This window comes from Balearica regulorum, chromosome 4, assembly GCF_011004875.1.
Source record: "Balearica regulorum gibbericeps isolate bBalReg1 chromosome 4, bBalReg1.pri, whole genome shotgun sequence".
In the NCBI taxonomy this organism is placed as follows: Eukaryota; Metazoa; Chordata; class Aves; order Gruiformes; family Gruidae; genus Balearica; species Balearica regulorum.
In genome coordinates, this window is record NC_046187.1 from 45,825,263 (window position 1) to 45,838,131 (window position 12,869).

At 37.8% G+C, this 12,869-nt stretch overlaps 1 protein-coding gene across 1 annotated transcript in view; it reads left to right on the forward strand.

Annotated features, from left to right (window-relative positions):
- Positions 1 to 12,869, forward strand: part of TENM3 (teneurin transmembrane protein 3) — a 430,831-nt gene that overhangs the window by 379,507 nt on the left and 38,455 nt on the right. The window contains 4 exon segments of the mRNA XM_075751933.1: positions 3,873 to 4,140; positions 4,714 to 4,857; positions 7,992 to 8,241; positions 8,663 to 8,683. Coding sequence (XP_075608048.1) covers positions 3,873 to 4,140; positions 4,714 to 4,857; positions 7,992 to 8,241; positions 8,663 to 8,683 — 683 coding nt within the window.

Below are 12,869 nucleotides of genomic sequence, written 5' to 3' on the forward strand. Positions count from 1 at the left end.
CTCAAGTGTGTGGGAGAATGAAGACTGAAAAGTTTTCCTTCAAATTATATGCTCAAGGTTGCCCACTTTTTTTTCCTCTCCCCTGACTCTCTCTCACTACCAACAATACTGTACAGCAGAAGTTGACAAAATTTATTTGCCCAGAAGTATTCAGGGTAAAATAAGTGACTTAATAAAAACGATTGTTTGTAACTTCAGGGTGGCCAGCAAAGAAATTAACCTATTTTATCATTTAAGCAGGCAGTATAATAGGATGTCTAGATATTCCAGTATTACACGGATGCTGCATCCTAGTTTCACTTAGCTAAAATCTCCAGAACTTAAAGGCTGTACTGAGGAAAAAAATGGAGATTACTTTTAGAGCCAAATATCTCCATTTATGCATCCTTGTTTTCCAGTATGTTTTCTGGTTTACTTCTCTTTTGTTTTCTTTTTGAAACTTTATATATACTTCTTGATTTATTCTTTTGTGGACACATTTTTAGGTTTCTACACGTGTATGGCTTTTTCCTATCCCTCTTCTCTGTGGTATCTCAGCAATAGTTTAAGTCTAGAAAAAACAAGTATTTTTTTCCCCTTTTCATGTCTCCTTGCTTTATATTGTTAACGGAAGGTTGTTTCTTTATAAGTTCATTTAAGAGCCTCAATTCTAGGGGAAGTCTTTTTGTAAAAGGAAAAGATTTTTCCATCTTGGAATGAGCAGTTTCAGCTTCTACTTAAAGAAGTATAGTTTTAGTATTCCTTGGTCTCAACCTTTCTGTAATAGCAGCAATTCCCAATACCTGCCTGTATCTAAAAATGCCATCTTTATACCCCTCTAAAACCAAGATGATGTTACATATTAATGCAGCAGTTCAGCTGTTACCTCTCGGCAAAGAACAGTTTTCTGATGTTAGGACTAAAGTTTGCACTCATTTGTGAATTTGTTCTCAAATTCTCTAATGAAGCTGCTCATTTTGCACAAAAAAACCCCACAGTAATACAGCAGGCATTTTTCCTCCTAATTGAGTTAAATTCCTTATTCAGGGTTCTTAATATCATCAGAGCATGTCACCTGAATCACATTAAATATTTTGAAGCAGGAAAGCATTCCAGAGCCTGGACAGCTTTAGTCCTGCTGGCCACAAGAGACGAGGAGCCTTGCACAATTTACGTGACTTTGTCGCCAGCTTGAACTCTCAGGACAACAAACTCTGTCTTTGTGAAAATTGAGGTGACCCTTATCTCAGTCCTCTAGGTTAAATATTTCATAGCTGTCCTTCCAAGAAGCTTGATCATCCATAAATAAAATGTCAACCATTAGAATTTGGTGGTTGGACTATAACTCAGCCCCCTTAGGGTATCAGCCTTTCTGAAGGTAGTTTGATACTCTATCTGGAAAAGGTAAAGTGCAGACAGCTTGGTTGTGTTGGCGATTCCTGATGTGACTTTTATACCCAGTGACTTTTTTGATTGCTTTACAATTGATGTGTTGTCATGGCTCCCATAGGATGCTCTCTGCTGTGCCTGATGATTTACCTTTTTGGATGAACATTAAACTGTTTAATTCTCCTTGTAATGCTTGATTCTGGGAGAGAGATTGAGATGCATAACCTTACCTCTACATTTCTAAAGTTCTCAAGAAAATAAGTTACTACAGGGGATATTTTATGGAAAGAAGGAAATTCTAAGTCAGGTTTCCAGCAGATACTTGAGGCTTCTGCAGAAACTAATAATAGGGGTTCAGGTTTTGTTTTAAACCTCGCTGAGAACTGCATGAATGTCCTAGTTTCTAATTTGATAGTAATCCAAATACACAGTGGAATTTCTTGAAATTGAAACTTCAAGGTGTCCTCTTTATTGCCTGTTATCTCAGCCAAGAGTATTGGAAGACCACCTAAGTGTTTAACACTGCTCTTCCACAGTTGCAGTTGTAAAAGAAGCAATGGTCTTAACAGGAGACCAGTGAAGTCCATTAAATTGTGTCCTATTACAAGCGTATTATTTCTTTTTCTCCTCTTCCTTACAGAGACCTCCATCTGTTAGACTAGTTTCAATGCGCAGTATATGAGAGTCCTGCTGATGTGCTGAGGAGGAATTTGTCTTTTGTTCCTAGGTGGTTTGTGTTTTTTCTTCAAAGTCTTAGAAAAGGAGTATGTTCACAATCGCTTCTCTCTCCAGAGAAAGGGGGGGTTGTTTGTGTAGAAAAGATTTGCTTGTTCTTTGGCTTAGATACTGTTCATATGATGGTACTGCTTGTCATTTCTTCTCAGTGATGGCAGGTTCTTGGTGGGGAAAAAAGAAACATTTATAGATTAAGAATTAAGAACGTATAAATCTGAATTTCACTCCTCTAGTGTCTTCCAATTCCTCCTTTATTTTCTACAGCTCTATTACAGTCTTATGGGAGAAGAAGAGTTTTATGTCTACATGTATCAGATGCAAATAACCATTGGTGCCAGACAATGAGTCAAAATACTATTTCTGATTTTTTGTTACTGTTATTGGGAAGGAGATAGATATAATTAATACCATATAAATCTTTCTTTATATCCCAGCAAAAATGCTAACATAGAGGATAGTGTAGCACCTGTTGCCCTCCTCGAGAGCATAAACCACATTATTTGACCCTATTCAACACAGCCAGTCAGTTGTTTAAAAGCAGTGTCCAAGGATTTCTCTAGCATAGAGAGCTATCTTAGCACTTGTTTAGTAGCCAGCTCTTGATCCCAATGAAGTCTCCAGCCTACTCTTTGTGACAGTGCTCTCCCTGAAGTTGCTTTCTACTAATATTAATTACCGTTTGGTCTTCAGACTTTAGGACTAGGAGACAGGAAAGTAAAATAAAGCTTTCCAAATTTACTTCCCCAGGAGTGCTCCTTTGACACCACCAAGGCTCTACGCTTGTGCTTTAGCGTCCTTTGCCCTGTCTTCCCACCAGAGAAAAATTATAAATGTGTCTAGATACCTTTTTCTTTTTTTTTTTTTTCCCAATAAGCTGGGATCCTTACTTGGTAGCTGTTCACCTGAAGTGCTGGCTGTCAGTGTTTGTGTCCTGCCTGAGGTATAGGACAGTATAGGCTGTCTTCATCCACATTACGCAGAAACCTTTCACGTCCATCCATCAACCACAAAAGCTCCTCAGCTCAGAGAAAAAGACAAGGTAGAGGAGGGAGGAACCTTTTAAAAATAAAATTGAATCATTGCACCTCTCTGAAATGAGAAAGTGGTGAGCTGATGTCTGAGTAGTGAATATTGATCAGGAAATATGGAAAATCTTTCCCTGAGGCATCCTACTTATCTGTCTTTGAAATAAATGGAAGAATGCTCTAGTTCAAAGTATTTACAATCCACAGGTAATGCAAATAATAAACCGCCTAAAAGTTCTTCCTGCTCCTACCGGAGTAATTAGACATCCCAACCCAAATCTGAAGCTTTGCAGTTCTTAAGGGCTCTACTGCCTTTACTGCATATCCACAGCTGGGACATGGGTGGCAGTGTAAGAAGGGGCTGTTTTCACTTAGATGAAAGATGCTTTTTTGCCTCTTTTGGCAAAAGCAGTTGGGAATGTTTTCCCTCTCCTGCATGCGTCCTTTGCTTCCTTTGCACCCCCTTAAAAATAAAGGAGAGATCTTTTAAATCCCTCAGCAGAAAGTATCAACTAAGCAGCTTCAGTATAATGAAGAATTTAGACTTCACTTTTCAGAAAAAAAAAAGGTGAAATGTTGTTATTTATGTATTTTTTACATTATTAAATGAAGGCCAGATTTAGATGATACTTCTTAATGGGTTGTCATGTAACATTATGTCAGGCCTCCTTTTATGATAGCTGCATTGTTCTGTTTAATTTCAAAATCATTCAAATACTGTATTTTTTTCTTACCAATGCATAGGTACTTCATGAAGAAACGACAATACCAGGAACTGATTTGAAGTTATCATATTTAAGCTCCAGGGCTGCAGGATATAAATCTGTTCTGAAGATTACCATGACCCAGTCTATTATACCATTTAATTTAATGAAGGTTCATCTTATGGTGGCAGTGGTGGGAAGACTTTTCCAAAAATGGTTCCCTGCATCCCCAAATCTGGCTTACACTTTCATATGGGATAAAACTGACGCATACAACCAGAGAGTCTATGGATTATCTGAAGCTGTTGGTATGTGTATTAAAGAGGTTTTTTGCATTTTTACTGTTGTGTTGAAAATAGGAAGCACATCTCAAATACTTCTATCCGTTAAGAAGAAAATGTTTAGCAGAATAAGATGAGAAATAACAATGGATATTAAAATATATTAGAAAATACTAACCTGAACTTTGAATTATAAGAAAAAAATTCCTTCAAAAGGAAAAAGAGACCACAGTCATTTTTCACTTCTAGTTCTTCCCCATTAAGTAGCCCTCAGCCTAATAATGCAGTAAGGTATTTAGTCTACACACTCCTCATACTTTAGAGCACAATAGCATTCTGACATATTTCACAAAATGGCTTTCCTCTGTACCTGTCCTAATCCACTTACTTTTAATAATTAAAGTTCTTTTAATAACCTAAGATTGCTTTTTAAAGGATTTTGGAATACTGCTTAGTATTTTCAATTCATCTAAGGAAGCCATAGGGATTTTCAGATAGCCTGGGAGAGCAGAAGAACATATGTAGTTTAAGGAAATCACGTTGTTTAAACTCTTCTGAATGAGATCCTATACTTAATGAGGAAAATTACTGTTATTTCAGTGTCTGTAGGTTATGAATATGAGTCTTGCTTGGATCTAACTCTCTGGGAAAAGCGGACTGCCGTTTTGCAGGGTTATGAACTGGATGCCTCCAATATGGGTGGCTGGACATTGGATAAGCATCATGTATTGGATGTTCAGAACGGTGAGAAGTTCATTTTCTTCTTGCTAAATGTAATAACTGCTATGCACTTTAGGTATCTCATTCTAACTTTTCAAATGTTTGCTTTGTTATTTTAAAAAAGGGAATTATGGAATGTTTTGCATATGGTAAATGCTTTGAGCTTTACAGTGTATGCCATGTTTCTTCATCCTATAAATACATATGCATTAATAATTTCATCAAACAGCATCAGCCTGTGTTAGATATGCTTACCAAAAAAACCCCAACCCAAACATGTTGAAATTGTTTTTAAAAATTGAGCAACGCTCATTTTAAAAATGAGACGATACTTCTAAAGCAGTTGTACATGTTAGCATTGTTATTGGGATTAACTATTTGTATGTTAACAGTATCTTGAATGATGTTTTCACTTCCAGTTTTCATAATGAGTGAAAATTAAACAGCATAAGAGACATTCCTGCCAAACTGAGAGCTCTTCACTCCCACTATTAAATTGCTTATATATACAGGAGGTGTTCCTCCTCATGTCATGATATCCCCAGCCCCAGCACGGCTGCTCAGGGGAGCAGTTAGTGCAAGGGTACCATCTCTTTTGGAGGATGAGCACTTATTTACACTCTCCTCCCGTTTAAATCCTTCTCTGAGGTGAATCCTCCCTGGCATGCTGTGGTCGGCTCAGCACACAGCAGGTGACGTATGACATCTTGAGTCAGTTTGTGCATTTGTGCCCCTTGTTTCAGGACAGAGTCCAGTCACTAGTGAGCGAGTCTTCCTTAATTTCAGTGAAAAGATGAGGAGCAATACACATTTCTAAGAACTGTGCCTTAGCACCAAGGTAAATTTGTCCAGTGTGCTACTCAGCAACTGTCTGGAGGGTGCCATGCTAAGGAAACACTGAACAGGAGGAAATTTGGAAAAAATTGCTTGGATGTAAGAAAAGTGAAATAAGCAGAGTCACGTGGCTCAAGGTGGGAGTTGGTCGCACTGGATTTTTATGCAAAGGAGGAGCCCAGAAGTAATTCAGCAGGAAGAACATCACTTGTGCAGTACCTGGTGTCCCTTGGAGGTCTCCCACCAGTACATGAGCTTATTTTGTGTGGTATGCTAATCATCACCTAAAGCACTGCTTCTGACTGGGAGAAAAACAAGGTAACCAAATCGAGGGAAAAGGTGTCATTGTACCTCATTTAAAATGTAAAAAAAACCCCTGCAAATTATTGTAAGGTAATCCATCTGAAAATGTAAAGAGCTATAATTATAAATATATATAAGATGGGTTCTGTTCACAAGGCAAACTGATGGTGGCTTTAAATTATGTTCAAGAGTACATTTGACAAGAAATGACTTTTCAAAGTGACGTGTGTCTAATTGAATAAACGAAGTAGACAGTTGTAATGACAAGGTGGATGAGCTGGAGAAATGTGTTCAGAAGAGAGTGCAGACAGTGTTTGTACGGACATCCCGAACTACTGCAGTAAATAGTCTAATGTACATCTTTTAGTCTGTGATAATAGAGGAGAAATGTGAAGGACCAATTTTTCAAGGTAATGACAGAATAAATCAGGTGCAATAGTGCACTGTGCTGACTTGTAGAATTCCTCTGATGAAAATTATAGAACTCAGCTATTTCAGGCAAAATTATGGTGCCATGATTGTCATAAATGATGTAATCATAGGAGAGGGGATTTTGTATACTGTTAATGCATTCTGGCTTTAACTATTCATGAAAAATACGTTCTCTCTCTTTTGATTTAGATTACTTATTTAGAGTACTTGCCATTAGGTTTCCATAAACCATTTTCATTCTTCCTGATTTTATCATGTATATTGGTTTTACATTTATAATCTGCTAAATTTTTTAACATTAAAAAGTAGTGAAGATGCCTAAAACATTTCAAGAAGAAAACAAAGTATTTTTTCTCATATCTTTCCATATAAAGAGTGTATTTTGAGCGTGAGGAGAGAAGAGAAATACATCTTAAATTTCTTCTAAGCATCTCAAAAGAGAAATATACCCCTCAGCCCCAAACTCCCTTTGAAACTCTGGGCACGCAATCAATAAAACACATATCACTCTAAAGTTCAAAGCGACATGTGGTTTACATGGATTATACCACGGAAAGACGTATTGTGACTTACGAGTATAACCGAAATAGCTGACCGTTTGTAGAGTACACCTCAATGGATTCATTGAGAGAGATAATAATGAGGGTCCCGGCAACGTTTTACCACACTGTCAAGTCACACTTTTTTTTCCTAAGACTGGAGATTTAACATAAAGCATGCATTTTTCTTCTCAGATTTCCTGTAGAGACTATAAGGAAGAAAAATACTGCTGGCACATTGCTTTGTCTTCATGAAATTATTGTTCCTTTCATGCCTGAAAGCAGAATTAAGTTTAAGAGGCAGGTTGGCCTGGCACCACATTTTTTTTTGTTGTTTTGACATTTTTAATAACTGCCTATAACTGCAGACATGGTATTGAGGCAGACTTTGTTGCCAGAGGTACATTTTTATTGTGAGCTGAGTAAAGAGTCTTTTATAATGTAAAATTGAGGCAATCTCCAACTTTTTGAAGTAGCTCTTTAATTAATATTTACAATTTGCAGCAGTAATCCACTTTAGATTACATTTGACATCATATTCATAATTAGTTATAGTAGAACTTCAGAAATACAAATTGCAAATATAATTTTTTTCCTTTTTATAATATATGCACAGTTAGAATTTCAGTAATTTCTGGGGAATTTCAAAACTGTAAAGATTTAGGAACAGAGACCTTGATTTCTTCCAGTACACCTTGCATTTCCTTCAACATGACAATTTTTATTCTGAATTATAACTATAAAATTATTAACATTTAAAAATAAGAATGAAAACTTGTTTTGGTTTTAAATGCTAGTATATTTAGTGTTTCTATTACATTTTGTGGACAACATAATTCAATGCTTTGTGCATCTGTGACAAATATAAGTGTTTTAATAAAGTTCTGTTACTGGCAGTGAGAAAAATATGGTGGTGAAACAATGAAAAGTCCATTAAATTATATTAATCAACTAAAAGAATATGTAGAATACTTATGCATCATTTTTTGTACAGACATTCAAAGTTTTTATAACTATTTTTTGGTTTGTGTTTTTTATATTATCTGCCAGGAATCCTCTACAAAGGAAATGGTGAAAATCAATTTATATCTCAACAACCCCCAGTTGTTAGTAGTATTATGGGCAACGGAAGACGACGCAGCATCTCCTGCCCAAGTTGTAATGGTCAAGCTGATGGTAATAAATTATTGGCTCCAGTTGCCTTAGCCTGTGGGATAGACGGCAGTCTTTACGTGGGGGATTTCAACTATGTTCGGCGGATATTCCCATCTGGAAATGTAACTAGTGTTCTGGAGCTAAGGTATGGGTTTTTCTCATCTCAAACTTTTGGAGTTGTGAATTACTGTTGCAAACTAGAGTATGGAATAGGCTTCTGATTTGGTGTAAGTTAGAGTTTCCACATGCTTTTAGGAACAAAGAAAGTTGATTCAAAAGATTTTAATACATTTGAAAAAATATTTAAAACCGAAGTGAAACAATTTTACTCTGGTAAAATATTTTAACTATGCGAATCTGAACTGTGAGAATTTAATCTACCCAAAGTAATTACTCCATGGATTTTAAAACTTAACCTCCGTAGTCAACGCGAGTGGACAAAAGACGGACATTCGCCACTTCACTAATGATAGATGTAAATGTTGCCTTCTTTTCATCTTTTAACATCCTTTCTGAATGTTTTTCTAATAATGTTTTTCTGTTCTTTTTTACTTGCTCCCACCAAGAAATAAAGATTTTAGACATAGGTAAGCATTCCTTAAAGAAGATTTATATTTTTCTAACTGTTCTTTTTTTCTTTCTTAACAAATGAATGCTTATAATGGAGAAGTCATTCCTGAGATGTATTATTAGAAAAGAGGAGTATTTGTCAAAAATAATGAGTTCATATGTTTTAGTTATGTCAGCTGTCAGGCTGTATCGTCCTTTCGGATACAAGTTCCTCTCTTCTCATCACTCTCTGTCCACAGTCAGGCTTCTTTTTATGCTTCTGCGTGCCCTCCTGTGCTGTCCCCTCATCTCTGCTCACTCGTGTTCCTTGCTGGCAGCACTTTTGCTGATCCTGTCAAAACTCACTCATTAATTAGATATCCCAAATACAATGGGAATGTCATATAAGTAATAAAATTACAAAAGTATCAAGTGAGTTCATTTCATTAGCCTTTTGATGTTGATTCTTTTCAGGCTCACATTTAACAGATTTGTTTCTTTAAAGGTGAACTTCTCTTAATAATGACAGCTGAAATTGTCCCATGATAACACCACTCCAGGAGTTAAGATTTTAAAGTACACCAAGATTCGTAAGACTGGTCATAAAAACAATAGTAATCAGAAGGACTGTAGTACAGGACTGTATTGGATCTGGCTGAGCTGGAGTTCGTTTTCCCCATAGCAGCCCTCACGGTGCTGTGCTGCGTGTTGGTAGCGAGCAAGGTGCTGATAACACACCAGGGTTTTGGCTACTGCTGAGCAGTGCTGGCACAGCACCAAGGCTGTGTCCCCAACATTCCCCACCTCAGCAGCAGGCTGGGGGTAGGCAAGATTTTGGGAAGTGACATAGCCAGGACAACTGATCCAAACTGACCAACGGGATATTCCATACCCTATGACATCTGCTCAGCAATAAAAAGCTGAGAGAAATGAGGAGGTGGGGGGGGCATTCATTATTTATGACGTTTGTCCTCTGGAGCAACCACTACATGTACTGAAGCCCTGCTTCCCGGGAAGTGGCCCCCATCGTCTGCTGATGGGAAGTAGAGAATAAATCTTGTACGGTTTTTTTCTTTTGCTTCCGTGCACGGCCTTTTGCTCTTGCTTAATTAAAATGCCTTTATCTTGACACACAAGGGGTTTTTCTGTCTTATTTTTCTCCCCTCCCTGTCCTGAGGAGGGGAGTGACAGAGCGGGTTGGTGGGCACCTGGCATCCAGCCAGGGTCAACCCAGCACAAGCATTCATCTGTCCTGGCATTGCTACCAAGAACAGAAGAGAAGGTGGTGGATGCTTAGAATTGCTGTGCCACAGCAGCCAGTGCTGATAAGGAGACAAAACCAAAGTTATGCTAAAATCTTGTTGGATACGTGAAATCCTGCAAGACTTCGTGGTGGAACTGCTAAGTACAGGGCTTAGCAGCCCCACTGGTCCCTTTCTCTCCTTTTTTGCTGCCAGTCATTTTCCTTCATTGTTTTTAAATAAATCCCAGAGAGTTATATCTCAGTTCTCCTTTTTTTTAAAAAAATCACTTTGCTTTGGACATACTTCTTTATGAGGAAAGGTTTTATGTTTAAGAAAGTATGTTGCAAACATGTTAGGCAAAAAAATTCCATGACTAAAAAAGGTGTTTCCATCGACGCTAATGATCAGAATTGGGAGTTGATGCACAGTCTAGCTGGTTTTATGTTATTTTCCAGGTGTAACTGAGGGGCAATCTCTTCTATTTGGTGGGTTTAGGCTTTCACTATTACTTTTAATTTGCATTTGTTCCACTGCTTTTAAAAGAATTATGTCCCTTGTGGTATCACAAAGTTATGATTGCAGCAGGATAAGACATTGGCTTGGCAAATGTGTGGAATATGGAATAGTACTCAAAATGGGAATTGCGAATGGACAAACGCTATTAAGGAATGGACACGTAGTGAGGTGTGTTCTGCTGTGATTTAGTGGCAACAACCTCTCCTGCCTCTGGCAGAACTGTGGTCCCAGGCTCAACTGTGGCATTTCAGAAACTAGATCCCTGCATGTGAGAAAAGTTGGTAAGGGAGAACATTGAAGCTTTTCTCCTTTATTCATGCCTACACATGCAGAAGCTCCGGGTAGCGAAATTGCAATCATACTGCGCAAATGAGCGTAACAGCACTTTCATGGGCCCATGTAGCAGCTGTGAAGCGAGGGCTCCTCCTGAGGCAGAAGGCGGCGTGGAGGACCGTGGAGAACTGGCTCTGCAGCAGCAATTGTGGAGCCAGTGGGCCGGAGGTGTGGAGCCCGGTCTGCTGCCAGTTTGAGTTTTCTTTCCCGTCATACAGCATTTTCCCCGCGTCCACACTCAGCCTTACAGGTTTGCTACTCAGGGGCTTCCTAAGCCAAGAGTGGAGTCTCTATGCCTACTATCCCCTGACAGTTTTTTATTTTATTAATTTAACTGATTTTTATTTAACACGTGTAAACTTTTAGGATTCACCAAATCCTGTGGCCATGGGTTCCCCAGCTTAAGGGCACACCATGAGACCAAATAGCTTCTTTTGCCTGTATGAAGTCATGCAGAGCCCTGTGAAATGCTGTGGAGATTTCTATTTAGATTATGGTTTGGAAAACAGCCCTCAACCGACCACTTTGCAATATACAACTGCTAGGTATCGAAACTAAGAAAATGCACTAAAATATGCATTCCCCAAGTAAAACTAATGAACAAGATTAAATACTAGTTCAGATCTATGTCCTATGCAGGCATTCAACTTGCCTCGCCTATAAACAGAGTGCTTCAGCACAGAGTGATGTGCCTCCCACCTCAAGGAGCCTGTACTCGAGAGAGACAATGCAGATCAAATTATCCTCTCATGTGCCAGTGACCTGACGTTTTTTCAATCTCAAAGCTGAACTGATGTCTTTATACACACTGCTGCCTGTGGGTGATTAATGCTGATAGGCATTCATGGAAGAAGTAATTTTTAGAAGGACTTTGAAGACAGGGAGGTCATTTGTAGGCTATGGCGGTATCCCAAGTCTGTAAAGAGCCAGAAAAAAGTTTAGCAAAGCATAAAACCAGCTTTGAGGGTATATGGTTTAGAAGGCACAGAGTGAATGGGAACGAGAGGGGGACTGAAGCAGGAAGAGTATTTTTTAAAAATCCATGCATGGAGAGTAATGCAGGTGAGCTGACAGCTGAAGAATTAAAAGATCTGTGTAAGGAAGATAAAATTATACAAGGGGAAGTAGGTCATTACAGCTCTGTGCATATGTGTGCATGTATTTGCACATGTGTGTGCACTTCAAATTTGAAGCACTGTTGCTATTATTTGGCATAGGCAGAACAAGTTAATTTGTAGTCATTTGTCTTTATAGGAACCCAGGTTGGTATGTAACTGCACGTTTTTCAGAGCTACTGACAACGATTAGGCAATACTGAATGAGTCAAGAAGTGACTGACTGGGGATTTTACTTCTTTGCGTTTGTTGTTATTGGTAGAAGGCAGAAGCTTAATATTATTTCAAGCTACAATGAAATAGAATGAACTTTGTGCAGCTTTCCAGCTGCTGGCTGCTTATCCCTGTAGTATTTTTGAGATCTGCATAGTGTGCATAGATGTTTTCTGGCTAGAAAACAAATGTGGTTTTCACTGGACAATTATTCAGTGCCTCAAATTGCCTTGCTCCTGTGAATTAATGGGGGTTTTCTATCAGCTAAAGCTGCCTCAGCTTTTTAACCTTCGCTTGAAAAGAAATGCTGAAGTTAAGCCTGTTGTATTATCTCAGAAAGGAGCCACTAGACATCTATGTATGACAAATTGGTGAGTTTATATTGATTTAATAATAATGGCCTATGCACTCCCAAATTCAGGGGTTTTTTTATAAAATGATAAATTATCAGCTGAGTTTTTTTGTTTTGATGAGGATACACTACTCACTATGAGAACTCATCCCAAATGAGAAGAGCTTTGTCATTTTTGTTGGAATTAATTAAAATATAGACATGTTCTCATATTTATGAAGAAAACAGCTTTAAAATTCTTTTTAGAAAGAAATAATTGTGTTAGGCATAAATTATTTAGTTATTGATTTGATGACTCTTTATTCCAACAATTGAAAAATATGATGGAGGCAATGTTAGATTAGTTAAAGTACTTTAATTTAGATGTTAGTATAAGAAAGGACTTTATTTTAAATTACAATTAAATGAAATTTAAATGCACATTTCACATTTTGCAATGTGTTTATATTTG